The sequence below is a fragment of the Schistocerca nitens genome, chromosome 5, assembly GCF_023898315.1.
Source record: "Schistocerca nitens isolate TAMUIC-IGC-003100 chromosome 5, iqSchNite1.1, whole genome shotgun sequence".
NCBI lineage: Eukaryota > Metazoa > Arthropoda > Insecta > Orthoptera > Acrididae > Schistocerca > Schistocerca nitens.
Window position 1 is genome coordinate 465140146 of NC_064618.1, and position 21855 is coordinate 465162000.

The following is a 21855-nucleotide window of genomic DNA, read 5'->3' on the forward strand; positions in this document are numbered from 1 at the left end:
TTTTAAACTATTATATATTTTTGTGGCGCGTCTAGATACTTTAGTTTTACGTATTTTTCTGTCCATGAGTGCCAACTTGCACCTCCGTGTCACTCTTAGTTCTGTTTTTATCAATTCTTCACTGGCATATAAATTTCTCCAAGCGCGCCAACACGGCCATATGCGCCCCTGCCAAGCGTCCACCCGGGTTTATCCAACGCTGCCTGCGTACACGCTAGCCGCTCCCCAAAGCCCTGTAGCATCCGCTAGCCACGTGCTCTGCGGCGGGAAACTGCTGCTCTAATCTCCCGCCACAGCTTGTACGCTCACATCCCTTATACTAAAATATTCAGACGCTATTCCTGAACAACCTTTGAAAATTTGTCGGCGGTGTCGCGGTTCACCCTGTAGATCGCATCTTTGTTGTCATAACCTACATATTGGCATATGCTCAGTTCGACTTTTGCGTCATAATTTGCGAAAGAATGAATAACTACGAGGGCGTGCTGGAAAGTAATGCCTCCGTATTTGTTATTCTATTCAGAAGATCAGTTTAAGTATTACATGTCATGCATGTTACCCGGTCGACTTTTCCAATTTGCTGACGCAAGTTGTAGCCCTCTACCGGTAGACGTGTCAGAATTGCGGTCTGTAGCATGGCGGTGTGTAACGTAACTATGTCGGTATACTGCGAGACCTAGAGAAGACTGAAATCACCAATTCGACGAATTCGCCCACACATGGAGCATTCTCTCCTTCGACCTGACAACGCCAGACCACACACGAGTACCGCGGCATCTGTAAAAGTGCGACGCCCTGTTCACTCTCATCGATGATCCTGCATAGTGTCCCGACATGGTCCCATCCGATTTTCACTTGTTTTCAAAATTTGAAGAGTCCACTTTGATAGTGAAGAAGTGGCGTAAGCGGAGGTGAGGATGTGACTCCGTCAGTGAAGTGAAACGTGTTCGTCGCCAGAATGACTATGTTGAGAAATAAATATCATGTAGACATGAAGAATATAGGTGTAGAGTGTTAATAAAGTTTGTTTTATTTCAAAAGCTTAAAGAGTTTTCACATAAAAAATGAGGAGGCATTACATTTCAGCACGCCCTCGTAATAAGTCGCTAACGCTCCAACGTTATTAACCGACAGTACACGAGGGGAACTCTTAAAGTTCGAGTTATCACCTCAGAAAATGAAACTGTTTTGGCAAGAATATTTCTGCAGTCCTGGCACAGAATGAAATAGCCGCAGCATGGTACCATAGTACTCCCTACAATAGCGGCTACTGTAGCGGAGCACTACGGTACAATGGCGCGGATATGTCAGTGTGTACCAAGATTGCAGACAAGTACTGCAAACAAACAACAAGTTTCAGCTTCTTGCCAAATTTCATGATTTTAGGCAGAAGAGAAGTACCCAGCAGATTTTGATGAGTGAGTTTTCGAGTTTCAAAATATCTGCCATAAATAGCCTTACCTTTTGACTGAAGTGACTTAGAAACTTGAAATTTTTACATCTTATTATGTGACATAAATTTTATCTTGGCGTGTCTGTCCGTTCCTGACAAAAAGTGTTCTTAACAGTCGGACAGACAGGCAGGCACACAACGAAGCAGTCCTATAAGGGCTCCGTTTTTACAGATTGAGGCACGGAACCCTAAAAAATTGAGACTTCTTCGGAGATTAAAATTATGTGCCGGATCAGAACCCGAACCAGGAACCTTCATTTCCGTAGGTACCGCTCTCATCGCCTAGGCTATCCGAAAGAACGGAAAGAAAGATACAGTCTAGCGCCATTGCCTGTCTCCTATTTTTCAAACTCGGCACTTCTCCTGCACATCTTGCAGGACTAGCAATCCTAGGAGAAAGAATACTGCGGATAATTGGCTTAGCTACAGCCTGAGCGATTGTTTATAGAATGAATTTTCCGAAGATAACAAGTAATTGAGTACGTTTATTTCTGGCCCGTCCGCTTGGCCGTGCGGTCTAACGCACGGCTTTCCGGGCGGGAAGGAGCGCCTGGTCCCCGGCACGAATCCGCCCGACGGATTTGTGTCGAGGTCCGATGAACCGGCCAGTCTGTGGATGGTTTTAAGGCGGTTTTCCATCTGCCTCGGCGAATGCAGGCTGGTTCACCTTATTCCGCCTCAGCTACACTATGTCGGCAATTGCTGCGCAAACAAGTTCTCCACGTACGCGTACACAACCATTGCTCTACAACTCAAACATAGGGGTTACACTCGTCTGGTGTGAGACGTTCCCTGGGGGTCCACCGGGGGCCGAACCGCACAATAACCCTGGGTTCCGTGTGGGGCGGCGGAGGGGTGAAGTGGACTGCGGTAGTCGTCGTGGAGTTGTGGACCACTGCGGCTGCGGCGGGGACGGAGCCTCTCCGTCGTTTCTAGGTCCCCGGTTCACATACAATACAATACGTTTATTTCTTCGAGATGATAATTAAACCTTTAAGACTACCACCCGTAGGTTGTTCGATGGCTGATAAGGCGATAGTGCATCCGGCCACAGAGCTGAATTATAAATAAACTGCAGAGGAAACAGCAGACTACAAAACACAACAGTGAACCTCGTGACTATGGAAGAGTCACTATAAAGTGAAAGAGAGCTGACCGAACCCTCCTACCGAAGACAGTGACACAAAGACAGAGGCGGATGAATAACAAACAAGTCGACGCGAGTGCGTTTCGGCGCGGTGCGACATTCGGGCTCTCCGTTTGCTTTGGCGCGTCTTATTTACGAGCCGCGGGGCGCACGCCGGAGGTCCCCGGAGTCAATTCGTGGGCGGCTGCGTGCCGCGACGATAAATCGAAGGCCCTGTCGCAACTTGGCCTCCTGCGGGAAGGATTTATGCGGAGCCGACCCGGCTGATTAATGCGTTTTAGAGCCGCGCGTCGTAATCTGCGGGCCAAAAATGCGGCCACCTTTTTGCGGGGCGGCTGTTGTTATTCCGCGGCGGAGTTCGGGGGAGGTTAAGCCGGGGTAATTTACGGTGGCGCCTCCCAAGTTGCGGCCCCTAATCCCGTGCTCCCTCGCCGCCAGCATTATCTGCCCGCCGGACCATCGCAACTTTTTTGAGCTCCGCCAGAGTTGAGCGCACCCGGGCCGGTGGTGGACCATCATATCTCCGCAAGTTCTTTCACTAAGGGCTCCACTGTCGACGATAATAATCGACAAGCATTCGACTTTCGAAGACAAGGCTGAAACTTCTCAGAATGGTTCAGAAATGAATGTGACTCAATGATTTTTTTTGTCGTTACGTTGGTATATATCGTTCAATTATGTAAATGGAATTTCGTTTTTCCTGTGTTACGATATATATATATATATATATGGTGCAATAACGTACGTCATTCCATGGAGCAATCGAACTGACGTCGCTTTTAAAGTACCCATCGCGACACCATCAGCTTTCTCATAATCAGCTTGCTTGCAATGGGTAAATCATTAAGTGTTGCGATCGCTAATTTTTATGTGGAAAAATTCGAACAGTTAGCTCTAGAAAATTCAGATAAGAAACCATGTCATTAGTATCGGTTTTTCGATGATACATACATGGTTTGGTCGTACGGCAAAAAAGCTTTAGAAGGATGTGTTTGTTATTTCAGTGCTATAAATCCAAGAATCCAGTTTACTATGGAGATGGAAAAATGGCAATATCCTTTGATGTTTTAATTGTGAGGCAGGCTGATGGAAGGTTAAAACATATAATTTTTCGGAAACTCACACATGCGGATAGATATGATCATAAGAATTCCAACCATCAGCCACAACAAAAGAGAGGAGCCATTAAAAGTCTTGCTGACAGAGCCAAAATAATTTGCACGCTAGAACACCTGGACGCCGAATTAAAACATCTGAAGCATGCTTTCGAGAAGAATGTCTATTCAGACAAATCAGAGAAGGGAGTAAATAGGGTTCTGCGGCCGAATAACAGTAGGAAAAAGGACCAGGATTAAACACAGCAAAGGAAGAATACGGTTTCTCTTCCTTTTATCAAAAAAGCAGTTGATTAAGTCGCAAGATTCTACAAAACATGTTATCAGACCGATTTTTAGACCAACTAAGAAAATATGTCAAGCATTCCGATCTGTAAAGGAGAAACGCCTTCCTGCGCCAGCAAGTGGAGTATATAAGATTCCGTGTGTGTAAAGCTTTATATTGGGACCGAACGAGGTGGCGCAGTGGTTAACACACTGGACTCCCAATCGGGAGGACGACGTTTCAAACATGTCTACGGCCCCCTGATTTAGGTTTTCCGTGATTTCCCTAAATCGCTTCAGGCAAATGCCGGGATGGTTCCTTCGAAAGGGCATGGCTGATTTCCTTCTCCGTCCTTCCCTAATCCGAGCTTGTGGTCCGTCTCTAATGACCTTGTTGTCGACGGGACGTTAAAAACTAATCTCCTCCTTCTCCTTTACATTGGAACTACCAAGATAAGTGTGTATACAAGACTGAAAGAATATAAAAATCTTTGCCGACTAGGGCCACTTCTAACTAGGACATAACCAGCTATGGTGAGATAACATACGCCCACAAGCGACAATATCGGCAAGCCCCTGCACATCAGCAACACTGACTGGATATGCCAGCTGCTATCAGAACCGAACAGCAGCCTACAGCAGGGAAACCGACAAGCTCGCATACCAACGCACAAAAAAACCGCCAACACTACCCTACACTGTGAATCCGATGTATGACCTATTGGACACTAATCGATGATGAACCCAACTGTTACAGGTATGCTAATGCCAACACTTGTACCCAACTGCAGCCGCCGAGTAACAACGCCTCATTACGTCAAAGGTGCCTGCATGATACCCACTACTAACAGAACCTACCTTTGCGTGACCTGTCGCAGGCAGCACGGAAACCGCTGTTGCTCTTACAACCCGACCCAACTATCGCAGAAATTTTATTCCCTTGGTTCTTGCCTTGGCACTTTTTTCCTCTGCCCTTCAAACCGCTACCCTTTATTCAACTTACGACCCAATCCATCTCCAGATAGCATGTACTAATGGTTAATCATAACCAGACGTATGCAAACATCGCAGTACCCAGAACCTGCGAAACCTCACTTAGTAAAAAGTAACCAATATGCAGATATGACAGTAGACCTTTTGTGTTGGCCATCACGCCGGTGTGACCGTGGAGAGGCTCCACCCTATTTACGACTAGGGAAAACACAAAAATCAGCTGTAACAGAGCATGCTCTTCAGTCAGGAAATAATGATGTGAAGTTTTTCGAAACTAAAATTTTATGTACTATGACAAACTTTCATCCACTACTATATAGGGAGGCCATCGAAATATATAAGCATAGTGATAATTTTAAAAGAAAAGAAGAAGCCGTAAAACTCAGTGATATGTGAACAGTGGCTCTGCAGAATCCATAGATAAAAACTTATTCCTGAGAGGCGACGATCGATAGTTAAGTTTTATCTATGATGAAAATTATCTATGCTGATCACGTGTAAAATCGACAACGTCCCGCTTTACACGGTATTTATGTCGCTTTCCGCCGCCCGACCCGTCAGTCGGCAAGACTTAGAGTCACTAGGAGCACCTCTGAAGACGTCCAGCGTAGCTCTGGACGGAATGGCAGGAATAGAAAAGTTTTTTCGACCACGTCATACATCCCGGAGAAGCATCTTACCCGTATGTCTCGCCTAGTCAAGTTTCCTCAATTTGCTGGTTTTAAATGGCTCTGAGCCATATGGGACGTAACATCTGAGGTCATCAGTCCCCTAGCACTTAGAACTACTTAAACCTTACTAACCTAAGGACGTCACACACATCCATGCCCGAGGCAGGATTCGAACCTGCGACCGGAGCGGTCGCGCGGTTCCTGACTGAAGCGCCTAAAACCGCTCGGCCACACCGGCCGGCTTGCTGGTTTAATCTATGGACTAGCGAACACTAGCGAACCTTCGTCCAATTTGTTTTTGCAATCTGGTTCAAAATGGCTCTGAGCACTATGGGACTTAACATCTGTGGTCATCAGTCCCCTAGAACTTAGAACTACTTTAACCTAACTAATCTAAGGACATCACACACATCCATGCCCGAGGCAGGATTCGAACCTGCGACCGTAGCAGTCGCGCGGTTCCGGACTGAGCGCCTAGAACCGTTAGACCACCGCGGCCGGCTTGGAATCTGGTACGGACTGCTAGTGGATAGGCGTTTTTAGCTGTAAAGTTTTCTTTTGCTTAGACCACAAGACCATCCGTATGAGCTGGACCTCAAGCAAGTAACTTGGTAGTGTCATGTATTAAAACAGCTTGGAATATTTTAGAATTCCTTGCCACTTTAAGAGATTTTTTGTTTCATGAAACTCGATTGTACAACTTGGAAACTGAAATATGTAAAAATATAAATGATTCTAGCACAAATTTTTTTTAAGGCGAGGGGGAGAGACGTCATGTCCTCCATGACACCCTTCTCCTTCCCTGTCCCCCTGGGATCTGCTCCTGGTTACAAAGTAAGCCATCTTTCCCCTTAGAGTTCTTGTTATATTCGCTCATTGCGTACAGCAACGAAACCGCTACCCTTTAGAACTCTGCAGCTTAGCGAACGCTCTGCTAGACTGACAGCAGTTTCGTGTCAGCAGCTTCAGCGAGAAGTAGCAGCGTAAAAGTAACTCTAGCAGCTAGTGCAACTTTTTACGATTCCACCAGAAAAAATTCGCCGGCTCTTACTTGAGTGTCGGCTTCGCTAGAGACCTTTATCTGACGCCGACTACAAACGCGAAAGTAGTGAGAAGAAAATAGCACAGAGCTGTTGTAGGATTACTGATCGATATATTCTATGCGGACTCGCGACGAGGGAGGGCGTTCACATAATTCTGAGCTGCAATTCTTTCCCGAAAGATGTACTTTAAAAATAATTAATATTCGAAACTGTAGTCTAATGCAGAATAGACGGAATGCACGACTATTTCTTCAAAGATTGCGTTGCTTTTTTTAAAAAAAAAAAAATGCCGTGTGCTGTACGTCGAACTACTAGTGGTGCCATTCTCTGGTATTCGAGCTAATTTAGGCAGTGAGTTTTAGAGAGATAGAAGAAGATATAAAAATATTTGAGAATGGTCAACACATTTCGGCTGTCAAAATATTTATTAAGTTGGAATGCAGTTTTGCAGTATTAAAGCGGACAAAAGCGACCGGATCTCATTACTGCCTTGATATTACAGTATTATGTTTTTTGTGACTTTGTCCTACGTGAGTACGTCGTTATAAGTGCACCTAAGACTAGTGCAAAAGCCGAAACCGATCGGTAGGTCAGAATGAAACAAAAATATTTTCCCTAAATCAATGGCTTATGTGGAAATATTATTGTCTTCCTTGGATTTATTTACATTGTTCATAAAACCTTTTTATTACGTGAAAATATAGCGACACACATTGAAAACTTAATGTACATCTATAAAGTTCGTTAGAGTGAATTCACTGTATCCAAAGTTGATGCGAATGCAAACGCTGTCCTAGGACACAAAGATACAGCAGGCAACGGAGACATTGAACCGGAATATCGATTATTGCGCTTCAACTATTTGTAAAGAATTCGATTAGATATTCACTTGCCTAAAACAAGGCGGGAGTGAGCTTTGATACAGATGTTACGTAATAAGCAGATCAGTTTTATAGATCCATTCAGAATTGGAAATTACCACAGGAAAGACAACCAACGACCATAAAGTTATTCAGCTTTCACTAACAATGCGAAGTCGGTGGAAAACAAACTAGAAAATTATAGTCTTGTTATAAAAGCAAGTAAAAGAACACTATGAAACAGAGAGATATAATCCGTTATTCAAGATAACCTGGAATCGAGGCCTTGGGATGCGTCCTATAAAAACGTTTCAGTGACAATAGGATCTTAAATTGTTCTCTCTCCACAATACAGGATGGTGCCATAACGAGAAGTTCGAAGGAATCTACAGAAGTGCAGCTTCATAATCATCCTACAGTCGACGATGAAAACAAGGACAGTGGATATAAATAATTGTAGCAACAAAACTCTCACAAGAATAGTGCAGTCATAGACTCAGATGTGGCTTAAATAGTTCATAAAAAGAAGAGGAACTAGGCTCTAAATCTGTCTGGGCAATGAAAAATTGTTCAACTGATGTAGTTGTGTGTCTGCATGAGGAGTGACCTGGAGATAGGGCAGTGAACCGGCAGGCGCCTCTTACAGAGCTGTTGCAGGGGCCTAAGTAATGAACCCAGTTCGTGCAGGAAGACAGGGGACTTCTATTATTTCCACGTACGGAGATTTTAAGGACATTATGTGTTGAAAGGTCAACAGTTTGTCACTTGAACATATGCCTATAATGTTATGAAACTAGTCGTGATTAATAAATCGTTTTAATACAGGTAGCCGAGCGGATGTAGGCGCTATAGTCTGGAACCGCGCGACCGCTGCGGTCAGGTTCGAATCCCGCCTCGGGCATGGATATGTGTGATGTTCTTAGGTTAGTTAGGTTTAACTAGTTCTAAGTTCTAGGCGACTGATGACCTCAGAAGTTAAGTCCCATAGTGCTCAGAGCCATTTGAACCATTTAATACAGGCTGTTGCGGTTGTCATCAGTTGAAATATGTTATCACAGCTGTGGTTGCCCCTCACATCAAGTGACTTGTTAACACTGAGGCGAAAGTCGTGGAATAGCGATATGCTCATGTATAAATGTAAAAGGATAGTGAATTAGCGGAACTGTCATATGTACTCAAGTGATTCACGTGAAAAGGTTTCCGATGTGATTATGGTCGCACGATGGGAATTAACAGAATTTGAAAGCGGAATGGTAGTTGGAGCTAGGCGCATGGAACATTAACTTTCGGAAATCATTACGGAATTCAGTGTTCCGAGATCCACATTATCAAAAGTGTGCCGAGAGTACCAAATTTCAGACAATACCTCTCACCACGTACAACGCAGTGGTCGACGGCCTTCACTTAATGACCGAGAACAGCGGTGCTTGCGTACGGTTGTCAGTGCTAATAAACAAGAAACACTGCGTGGAATAACCGCAGAAATCAGTGTGGGACGTACGACGAACGTATCCGTTAGGACAGTGCGGAGTAATCTGGCGTTAATGGGCTATGGCAGCAGAAAACCAACGCGAGTACCTTTGGTAACAACACGACATCCCCTGCAACGCCTCTCTTGAAATGCTGAGAATATCGGTTGGATCCTAGACGACTGGAAAACTGTGGCCTGCTCGGATGAGTCCCGATCTCAGTTGGTAAGAACTGATGGTAGGGATCAAGTGTGGCGCAGACCCCACGAAGTCATGGACCCAGATTGTCAAGAAGGCACTGTGCAGGATGGTGGTGGCTCCCTAATTGTGTGGGGTGTGTTTATGTGCCGTGGACTAGGTCACATGGTCCAACGGAACTGATAATTCACTGTAAATGGTTATGATCGGCTACCTGGAGACCATTTGCAGCAATTCACGGACTTCATGTTCCCAAACAACGATGGAAGTTTTATGGACGAGAATACGCCATGTCACCGAGCCACAGTTGTTCTTGACTGGTTTGAATAACATTCTGGACAGTTAGAGCGAATGATTTGGCCACCCATATCGCCCGACATGAGTCCCATCGATCATTTGTGGGACATAATCGAGAGTCGAGAGGTCAGTTCGTGCACAAAATCCTGCACCGGCAATACTTTCGCAATTATGGGCAGCTACTGAGGCACCATGGCTCAATATTCCTGCAGACTTCCAACGAGTTGTTGAGTCACTGCCAGGTTGAGATGCTGCACTATGTCGGGCCAGAGGAGGTCCGACACGATATTAGGAGGTATCCCACAACTTTTGTCACTTCAGTGTACGATCTTGTTTCAGCAATTGCTCCCCTCAACTTATTTTTTTACGCAATAACGAATATGGACTCTGCATGTTGTAAGCCTGTCAGCTTTTAGAGGTACGCCCATGACACTTTTGCTGTGTGGCTTCATGGCGGGGAGAACCTTTATAAATTCTTAAATCCTCTAAATTCCATTCAGGCAAAATCCAAATGCAGTTGATCTGGAAAAGGACCAATATTTCCCATTCTTGGATGTCTTGGTGCATAGTAAAACCGACATAACCCTGCGACATGGTGTGTTTCGCAAGCCGGTACTACTATCTGTATCTGTAGTCGGACAGGTATCGTCATCCTGCGCAGGCCGGTGGTGTGCTGATTACACTTGTACAGGCATGTATGGTGGCTAATAAGGACCATATACAAGAATAACATGAACATCTCCAAAAAGCTTTTGAAGTTAAGGGCTATGCACCATGGAAGATCCGCAAGGCTTTGTAGTTCAAACCAAAAGTGAGAATACAACTTCATAACCAGAAGAGGGAAGGTTCGAATCCATAGCCTTTCTACCTACCATAGGAAATCTTTCTCCTAAAATATCTCGTATCCCCTCTAAACATAAAATCAACATTATTTTTCTGCCAGCGCCAAAGATAGAAACCTTTGGATTGTCTGTGAAAGAAGACGCTATTCTACGGAACGCAGACGTGTGTATGATTCCCTGCCAGTGTGGTTAGTCGTGTATCACACCGCAGTTTACTTACGGTTCAACAAGGTTGTGCGGAACGTCGACGCTGTATCCACCTCCTACAGCCTGATAGCTCTGCCTTACTCTGAAGCAGAAGAATGAAAAACGGTCATTATATTCAAAATAGGAAGGACTATGGCAGCTGTATGGGATGCCGTGGTTCTCTTGAAAGATCAGCAACGTTTATCAGTTGCAAAACAGAGACACCTGTTGACGATGTTGCCATTTCTTCGTCAGCAGCAAAATATACTCTGATCCCATGAGTGGGGTCGTGTAAGAAATAAAAGTCAGTACTGAGATATTTTTCATTAATTTAATTTTGTTATTCTGTTGCAAAAAATCTAAAATGCCTGAGAAATGATTTCTGTTGATGTCATTTCTACTATTCAAAATATTACTATTGTATTTCTATAGTAGTATAAGTGACAACAGAAACAAAAACTTTCTTACTGGCACATAGAACCAGTCAGTTTCCTGCTGTGTCAGAACTTAATAAATTATTTATTTTCTGCTTTGTCTCCTTTTTTTGCAATGATGAGGTGGGTAGCATAATTCTGTTGTATCAGAATACTTTCTCAATTTTTTGGATACTAATAACTTAGTTGGAAAAAGATATACATTGGTGTCCTAAATTAAAGCAAGAAACGGAAATTCTGCAAGATTTCCTTTATTTTGCCACAAAACAGTATAAATAGGTGATAGTATAGTAGAAACAATGTAAAGAATGAAGAACTTAAACAACTGCAACATCCATAAAGGTAGACGAAAATGCTCTATGTTTTTCCAAATTAACGGATTTGTACACACATTCCGACATCTGGTTAATGTGCTCAGTATAGGGTGCGACCACATCTGGCAGCGACAACTGGTTAATGTGCTCCGTATAGGGTGCGACCACATCTGGCAGCGACAACGACGGGACATGCTGTGAATAATGTCATCGGTCTCATGTTCAGGCAATAACGCCCATTCTTCCTGCAGAGCTGCTCGCCGTCTTGGACAGTGATTAGTGGATGCTAACGTGATGCAAGCAGTCTCCCTAGTGTATTCCAGACATGCTCTATGGGATTCCATGGAGAGCGAGCTGGCCACGCCATGCGTGCAATATCTTCCTTTTCAAAAAAAAAAAAAAAAAAAAAAAAAAACAAAAAACATCAACCTCTCGTGCGCTGTAGGTTTGGGCATTATCGTCCATCATTATGAAGTCTGGGCCGACAGCACATCGCAACAACAGTAAATGAGGTCCAAAGATCTCGTCACGATACCTGACAGCAGTTAAACCGTGCCGATTCATCCGTACAATTTCATGAAGAGAGGTGCGAGTGGTAAACATTGCCCACGCCATTAAGGATCCTCCCCGATATCGGCCTCTTTTCACAATGTTTGGGTCCCGAAATCGTGTTCCACGTTCCCTCCAAATGCGAATCGATTGAGAATCACTGTCCGGACCAAATCGGGGCTCATCTGTGAAAACAACATTGGCTCACTGTTCGACCGTCGAGGTGGCATGTTAATGACTCCAATCTAGATCTTCTCTTCTTTGAAGACGCGTTAGAGGTAGACACACAGCAGGTCTCCGACAATAAAGGCCACTCTACCGAAGACTTCTGCACACCGTCTGCCGCGATACAACACGTCCAGTGGATATTGCAATCTTATATGCCAGTTGCCGTGAAGGACTAAGGCGGTGCCGTCGTGCCCTTACAGCCAAATAACGGTCCTCGCTTCTGAAATCAAACGTGGTCGGGCATGCCCTAGTCTTCGGGATACAGTTTCGGTCTCAATAAACTGTCGACACATGCGAAAAACAATAGAACGATTCCCATTAAGCCATCGGGCCAAATAAATTTGAGACTGTCCTGCTTCCTTTCTTTCTATGGCCCTCCACCGCAGGGAGTCTGGTAGGCATCTTCTCTGTGCCGTACTGCACCGTCTATGACTGCGTTCACAGCGATTGTGGATATGGGTCTACCTGGCAAACACTACCCCGTTTCATGCGTGCTCTGACGTCATCGTTGTCATGGTTGTCCGATGACTAGAATGGCATCATATTCCGTGCAGAACACGATCGTAAGGACATCTGATTAACAGTTTGTATGATTATATCGTGAATTAGATGCAGGACTGGGAAACAGATATTTGTTGCTTTAATTTTGTACAGCAGTGTAGATTTTTTTTTGATGCTCTGGACTAATATGAGGTTTGGCACTTGGAAAGCTTTCCACTTCATTTCTATTCTTAAACTGTTTTAGAGCAACGTTTTGCTGTCACATATTCTTGATATAAAATGGTAATAGTAGAATTTTAAACGAGGATATTTTTTGGAAGCCTTTGCCATGACTACTATTGAAATCGAATGAAACTGACTGGTAACAGTAAACATATCGTTTCATTCGAGATCTGGAACAAATCGTGGACACAGGATTTTTCCAGATTTCTTATTGTCGAATACAGCGATATGGCGTTAGATACACAGTCAGCGCTTTTCCTGTCACGCGATTTTTGTAAGGGACGTTGTAGTGCCGATTGTCGGTAGTTTAATTCTTCCAGTTTTACTGCACCAAAATGAAACAAATGTTAACACGTTATTTGCTGTATGTAACTTAGCTTCCAAGGTTGTATCTTCAAATAGAATTTCGAAGCAGTTAGTAGGATTTCAAGTTCAATCCCGAAACCGCAAATGAAATAAGAGTTCCACCAAGCTTCGAAACGGATGTAATTTATTTGTTTTGTTTTCATGCACGCGGAGAAGTTAACGCGATCTCGTATCAACGTCTGTTTTATTACTTTTCTCTCTTGCAGTTATGTTAAAGTTAGGATCTTACATGTATGTAGGTATTTGCTGTGTTCTTTACAAAGCGTGCAGTATCTGTCTGCTGCATTACACAAATTCATAATACGAATAAAATCATTACAATCATCATATATAGCAATATTCCACAAGCCTTTGTTAGACAATGTTTCGTCGAGACCAAATTCCCACTTTTTTTCCCATTTATTGGCTTTCAGACCAACTCATTCAGTCATCTTCACCCCGCCCGACACTCGAACCCAAGCCCTTTCGCTTAGCAATCCGCCACGCTGACCGCGCAGCTATCGAGGCTGACTTCCGATGTCCTGACGCGTGTTCAAAACCAGAATCCCGCACTCTTTTCCTTTTAATTCCTTTCCACTGGTCAGGGTTAATTTTCCTTTATCGTACGTCATTTACACGTTTTATGTTACGAGGAGTGAGACCCACATTCCTGCAGTCAGTCATGTTCCGGTATCCAGCGTTGTTCCAGCGAATAGCGCGTAAAACACCTGACTGACATCGCTTATAACGCTGCACCTGCACGATTAACGTGAGAACTATTACCAATAGCGTAAGAGAATCTCGTAAATAGCGCTATTAAACCAGAAAAGCAACATTCTACAAAATGTGCCTTACAATGTTATTCAGGCTTTCGCCTGAATTTATTACGTCATAATGACAACAATTCGAATTCTATCGTATACCATTGGTGGAATTACTCCACAACTCGTTTGACCCCGTGTAACTAACGATTTATGAGTTCATTATTTGAAATTGGTACATTTGATGTTCTCCATTACCGTGTCGTTGTTGAGTGTGTGCTTTGTAGGTGCAAGCTGCAGAACTCCCAAGTAAGGTGCGGGCAAGAGGTTCGGTTTTAAAAGGATGGAACAGGGGTGGGGAGAAGGTTTAAAAGCTTATTGTTGTACGCCTCCCCAAGTATAAATTTTTGGTAGCCCACTTTTATCGTACCACATATGCCTAGGTTGTTATAATAATGATAATAACAACATCACAAAGATCATAAAATAAACATTAACATAAACAAAATGCAAAATTAAATTTTTACGTAAAACCTCCAAGGCTTTTGGGATTTAAACTGCTGTAAGACAAAGAGATGGATTATTTCCACTGCTGTTCAATTGTGTACTAGAAAAGGTAAACAGAAAATGGGGAAAAGAACAGAAGAAGAAGGAATTTTAAAAATCATAGTTTGGAGAAAAGGGGATAGACTGAGAATTGATTGTTCGGCTTTTTCGGACGATCTTGCTATTTTAACCGAATCTATAGAAGATGCAACAATACAGATCAATCTCCTAAGAAAAATAAGCTTCAACAGCAGGCCTTTGGAAACAACAAAGTATATGAGAGATTCAACGGAGACACCGAAATACGTGGAAATTGATTATGGAAGTATAAAAAGGACAGTAAGATTTAAATAGCTCGGTGAAATAACACGACGACTTGCTTTGGCCAAAGACGCTAACATAGCAAGAGCAAGGAAACTGGAAGTTGTTTTTCTGTTAATAAAAAACCTTTATAACAAGAAATCTTTATGAATTAACGCTAAACTCCGGCACTAAAACACTCTCATTAGAACCAGAATGCCTTTATGCCTTATACAGCCATACAATTAGGTGACACAGAAAAGAGGGAAATAAAATAATCAGGAAAGTCTTGGGACCAAAATATGGCGGTGGAAAATGGAAATTAAGAAGTAATTAAGTAGTTTATGAAAGAATAGAACGAATATTAGACACAATGAGGAAGAGAAGAGTTGTATTCTACGGACATCTAAAGAGCCTAGATGAAAAATGAATAACGAAAAGAAATTTTAACTTTTTTGATAGAAACCCAAAACATCAATTATGCGATTCAAAGAAGTTAAGACAGAGCTGCGTTAAATGGAAAAGATGAATGAAGAGATAGGAGAAAGAGAAAGTTTCATAGTAAAAGTTAAATATCAGGGGCTTCCAGAAGAAAACAAAGAAAGACACAGGCGCTTATGGACAAAAGAAAGAAAAGATCAACAGGAAAAAAAGGAGAAAAGATAAATGACAAGTTATTTCATGTGGTCCTCAGCAGGCCAAACCAATAAAAAAATAATCGTTTGCGTACATCAGTGCGTTTTTAGCGTAACTTCTGAGAAATTGCAAGCAGAGAAATACATAATTTAAGAAGCATTTGCCCGAAAATTTGAGAAGTAAATGTGCCACACAATTTATTTAAGAACTATAACAGCAAAAAATTTCTCACAACTTCTATAACGTCTAATTTACACGATAGAAAATCGGGATGTGCGCTCACTGATATCGGTATTACGAGGGAACTTCAGGAAGTAAGCTATATATGTCGCCGCACGCCATCAAGTGGCTCCATGACAAAAGACAGATTTCTAAGGTCGAGGAATTGAACGATTGGTAGAATGTTCAGACTTTTCTTTACAGAGACTTTATGACTACGCTGAAAACTAGTGGCCCGTATCTGTGTCTCTTTGAAGTGAATGTAGCATTCAATAAAAATTATTTGCCCTGCCATAATTCTATGTAACTCACTTTTTGAAGTCCCCTGTAGACTATGGCTATACGAGGGTGTAAATCAGGAGAATGCTGCTTCCATAATTCCCACCTAAATGCGGGAATTTAGAAAAAAAATGGCTCTGAGCACTATGGGACTTAACATCTATGGTCATCAGTCCCCTAGAACTTAGAACTACTTAAACCTAACTAACCTAAGGACATCACACAACACCCAGCCATCACGAGGGAATTTAGAGTTTGTGGTATTTCGATCGTAGTGGAGGGTCTTTCCGCTTACGTCTTGCACTTCTTAGCTTCCTGTGGTTGCAGGTTGTACCCTGTAGACTCGCAAACCGTATCGGATTTGTCGTAGGTAGTAAATACGTTCAACGTGCGTACTGCGCCTTCACCTGGCTGTAATGTTATCTGCAGCGGTTTAGGTGTGTTGAACGTGCGCTAAGTGGCCAAAACTATTCGGACACCTAGTAGTGGGCATTAATATCGGGTTTGTCCACCCTTCGCCTTTATGGCGGCTTGAACTGCACTGGGGACAATTTCAGCGAGGTGTCTAAATGTCTGTGAAGGAATGGCAGCAATTCAGGTCGGGACTCCGGGCAAGCCAGTCCATTTCAAGAATGTTATTCTCCACTGTCCATTGCCTCACAGATTCTGATTTGTGATATGGTGCACAGTCACGCTGATGCCATCAGTCGTCGCCTACGAACTGTGCCCTACTGTACGCAGCAAACGACGCTTTAAAATGCGTTGAACTCCTTTCGCATTTTGAGTTTTCTGAAGCGCAATAAGAATCCACAACCGAACTATGAGAAACACCTACATATCGTAACACCACTTCCTCCTTAATTCGTTGTTGACACTACACATGACAGCAGGTAGCCCAAGCCCTTCCATCGCATTGCCACAGCGTATAGCGTACTGGATCACTCCAGTGCGTCACTCTATACACCACCTCAGCGCCATTTAGCACTGACAACAGAAATGGGTGGTTTATGACGGGCTGCTCGAATGTTATACCCCATTCGTTTTAAATCCATAAGCATGCTAGCTGGACTTGTGGTGGTGCTCTGAAAACCGCGAGTGATTCTTTCTGTTCACTTCATGCAATTTTTTAAATTTACCTTCCGCAATGTTCGACGGTTCCTGTTCGCCAGTACATGAAGTCTGTTGTCGTGCCTTTGCGTTTCCACCTCACAATCACATCACCAACAGTCGACTTGAGCAGCTTTAGATGGGCTGAAAGGTCCTTGATTGGTCTTTTATTCCGGTGACATCCAATTGCTACTCCACGTTCGAAGTCACTGAGCTCTCATTACTGACTCATTCTACTGTTACTGCTTCTCTATTGACAACACAGTACTCCCCTCCTCCTTTTATACTGTCAGGACTGCCTCTCGTGACGTCTAGTGTTCAATTCCACATTACATAAGGATGTCCGAATACTTATTATCACATCGTGTAGCTTGTAATTTTGTAGAACCCCTTTCCATCACGGAGACTCTTAGTTTTCAAACTATTTTATTCTACAAAAGTTAGATGAGAAATTTGGTATTGGAATATGTGGTGTCACTGCCAGACACCACTCTTGCTAGGTGGTAGCCTTTAAATCGGCCGCGGTCCGTTAGTATACGTCGGACCCGCGTGTCGCCACTATCAGTGATTGCAGACCGAGCGCCGCCACACGGCAGGTCTAGAGAGACTCCCTACCACTCGCCCCAGTTGTACAGCCGACTTTGCTAGCAATGGTTCACTGACTACATACGCTCTCATTTGCAGAGACGACAGTTTAGCATAGCCTTCAGCTACGTCATTTGCTACGACCTAGCAAGGCGCCATATTCAGTTATTATATCATCTGAACAGATAATATTGTGACTCATGTACCGACGTTCATCATTAATGGATTAAAGTTAAGTATCAAACTAGCTACGTCCGCTTTCTGAATACTAATTCCTTGTCATGTTCCAGACCTCACGTCAGTATAGTCCTTCCCTCCTCACGCCAGCCTGCGTGAGCTAAAACGCGTGCATTTCGGTCTCCTCTAGTAACACGGTGTTGGCTCTTCTGCCAACCCAACAGAATATATAAAAGTATGAACGCTTTCAGTTAAAAGTGTTGTGGATTGGCCAGAGCGCCAACCCACAATGAGAGGAAGCCGAAAGACACGCGTTTAAGCTCACGCAGGCTGGCGTGAGGTCTGGAACAGGACAAGTAATGGAGACTAGCAAATAAAGTACGTAGTTTCTGGAATACTTAACTTTAATCCGTAATTGGTGAACATCGGTGTGACGGTACATGCATCACAAGATAATAGCAATTGATAATGGCGCCTTGCTAGGTCGTAGCAAATGACGTAGCTGAAGGCTATGCTAACTATCGTCTCGGCAATTGAGAGCGTAATTTGTCAGTGAACCATCGCTAGCAAAGTCGGCTGTACAACTGGGGCGAGTGCTAGGAAGTCACTAGACCTGCCGTGTGGCGGCGCTCGGTCTGCAATCACTGATAGTGGCGACACGCGGGTCCGACGTATACTAGCGGACCGCGGCCGATTTAAAGGTTACCAACTAGAAAGTGTGGTGTCTGGCGGTGACACCACAAAAAGTCTTTGGGAGGAGGAGATCTTAAGACCACCCTAAGCCTCACTCCCCTTTCAGGATTCTCGCCTGTCACTAGTTATAAAGATTTGTTACTTTTCAGTCTCATTTGACCACCAGAAGGGATCTCTCGCCAGATATTCCTCTGGTAACAGAATCCTGACTCGGTGGTGAGATCACACAATTCGTCTCTCCCCTCGCACTCGCGACGGTGGTGCCACCTTGGCCGCCATCGAGCTGACGTACCGTCCCTCCACGATTAAAGACACTGAGAGAACTCTTGCCTACCGGTAATGCCACAGGAGCTAGTAAATTGGAACACAGAAGAGCAAATGTGATCGCTGAGTGAACAAGAGATATTCGGCACGGCTGAATCGTTACCTCCAGCGCAGAGCGCCTAAGGCGTACAAAGAAAGGTTTGCGCATGCGCGTGTACTGACCGTCTTTATTCATGCCCATCTGCAGGCACTTGCGGAGGCGGCATGCTTGGCACTGGTTGCGGTGCGCCTTGTCGACCACGCAGCGGCCCGTCCCCGCCTGGCACCTGCGCAAACACAACACAAACACTGCTCAGGACGCATGCCAGCGCAGTAGGAAACAATGAAGGACGAGCCATCTAAGCTACTTATTTGCTAACAGATGCAAAATGTACACTGATCGACAAGCAAGAAAAAAATTAAGGAATACAGAAGGATTTTATCACATACATCGAAGCAATTCAAAGACTTGTTGCTCGATTTGTTACAAGTATGTTTGATTAACACGTACGTAATGCGGAGACGCCTCGTGAACTCAAATGGGAATTCCTGCAGGGAAGACGTTCTTTCCGCGAGACACTATTGAGAAAATATAGAAACAGGCACTTCAGACTGGCAGCAGAACTTATCTACTGCCGCCAGGGTACATTTCGAGCAAGAACCATGAAGATACGAGAAATTAGGGATCGTACTGAGGTACATAGATGGTCGTTTTTCCCTCTCCTCATTTGGGAGTGTAACAGGAAAGATAATCGCTAGTAGCGCAACAAGGTACCCTCCGCCATGCGCCTAAGGTGGCTTCCGCAGTACGTATGTAGATTTATATGTAGATGATGGTTCCTGCAAATTAATACAAAAAATAAATGTGAAATTCTAGCCAAATATTTCAATACACTCCTCAATTGCGAAGCACCATCTGAACAACTCCGATTTACAAAACCAGCGCTAAATTCTGATTAGCTTCCACCTCACACGAAGAAATAGTGTACATAATCGATCACTGAAAATCAATAGAGCACCTGGCGAAGATGAGATTATGTCAAAATTATGGAAATTGGACCACGAAGACCTAACACCTAAAAGCGACAGAATCATACCAAAAGTCTAAAAAAAACGGAGAAAATCGCAAAATAATGGAAGAGTGCCTTGTACGCCCAGTTTATAAGAAAGGAGAAATACAGATGCGAACGTATACAGAGGAATCTCACTGCTTCCAGTTACTTATATATTTCTTTATAAAACTTTGTTAAACCGACTCTAGTGACACCTCCAACCCGACATTCAGCGACAAACCAAACTTCCATTTATCTGGAAAGTTTAATCGCCACAATGTGAGAGACTGGGGCAGTGAACATCCTCTTGAAACTATGGAGCACAAACGAAATTCGCCGAAAGCCAATCTTTCTGTGCGATGTCACAGATGAAGCTGCATGGGCCGTTTCTCTCCTGTGAGAAGATTGTGACGTGTGCCTCTTACCTAGACATGTTACATTGTGGTTGTTTCCACAACTGACTGATGATTCCCAGAATTTCATCTTCCAACAAGAAGGGGTTCTCCGTCATTAGAGCAACGATGCTTGTTGCTACCTAACGACGAGCTTCCGCGTCGTTGTATTGGTTGTGGCTCTTTCCTTTGGGGGTACATTAACTAACATTTTTACGTATACTCAGTGCTAAGAAGTCTGAAACAGCTCAGAGAATTCATCAGTTTTGCTGTGATGACCATGTTGGTACACAAGGCGTGGACGAATTCGACTACCGCTAGGACGTGTGTCGTGTGACCACATGGGTACTCATAGTAATATTTAAACTTGGGGATTTTATGGTTCTATTCGTGCGTCGATCATATTTTTATGCGTAATGCTTTGGAAAAACTAGTTTAGAAAACGAATGGATCATTATATACTCCGATGTTTCGGCGGATATATACAATTCGCGTTTGCCATTTGTAGCTGCAGTCAGCCCACGTCTCTCATGTGACGCCCAGTGTTGACGGGAAGCGGAATTTTATGTGCCTATTCGTTAGAGTGCTTCCAAATTAGTCCAGGGCGATGTTTATTTTATCAGTATATATTAACAGGGGCAATACAACACGATGAATAGCTCTATGTCCGTCTCCTTCCCTCCCCTCTCTTTGTCCATCTCCTCCTCCCCTCTCCTCTCCCCTTTCTCCATCTGTTCCTTCTCTCTCCTATCTCTGTCCATTTTCTCCTCATCCTACTTCTGTCCATTTCCTCTTTCATCCTCTCTCAGTCCGTCTCCTGCTCCCCCTCTCTCTGTTAATCTCCTCCTGTTTCCTTCTTCTGTCTATCTCCTCCTCAAAAATGGTTCAAATGGCTCTGAGCACTATGGGACTCAACTGCTGAGGTCATTAGTCCCCTAGAACTTAGAACTAGTTAAACCTAACTAACCTAAGGACATCACAAACATCCATGCCCGAGGCAGGATTCGAACCTGCGACCGTAGCGGTCCTGCGGTTCCAGACTGCAGCGCCTTTAACCGCACGGCCACTTCGGCCGGCTATATCTCCTCCTCCCACCTCTCTATCCATCTCCTTTTCTTCTCTTCCTTTGCCATTTTCCCTCCTCCTTTCTCTGTCCGTCTCCTCCTCCCTCATGTCTTTGTCCCTCTTCTCATCCCCCCTCTCTGCCCGTCATTTTTTCCTCCCCCTTCTCTTTCCACGCTATCACACCTGAATTCCAACAAGAGGGTGCTGGTTGTTATCCCCACAGCATTTCTTTCCAGATAGTACGTAATATGTGTACCAAGTTTGGTTGAAATCGTTCGAGTGGTTTACGAGGAGATGTGGAACGAACACACACACACATTCGTATGCGCCACGTCCAGCTAACGTGATTTAATGATGCCGTGGAGGGTTCTGCTTACGAAAGAGAGAAGGGAATGGACGGAGGTGATTTGGGAGTGAGCTCGGGGACCGGACATTATCCACAGCCAGGAAGCAGCAGCGTCTTGAGGGATACCGTCCCATCTCATCTCCGACGCTCCCCCGCGCCGCGCCGAGTATCGGGAGGAGGCGGATTGGCGCCGGCGGCCGCGATCCGATGGGGCGGCAGCTGCGCGTGTCTGGCGCGGCTCAGCGCGGGATCCCGGCGGCCGT

General features: G+C 44.2%; 1 protein-coding gene across 1 annotated transcript in view; it reads right to left on the reverse strand.

Moving 5' to 3' along the window:
• The window catches only part of LOC126260532 (photoreceptor-specific nuclear receptor-like), a 184925-nt gene that overhangs the window by 132449 nt on the left and 30621 nt on the right, over positions 1 to 21855 (reverse strand). The window contains exon 2 of the mRNA XM_049957865.1: positions 18921 to 19024. Coding sequence (XP_049813822.1) covers positions 18921 to 19024 — 104 coding nt within the window. The remainder of the gene's footprint in view (positions 1 to 18920; positions 19025 to 21855) is intronic.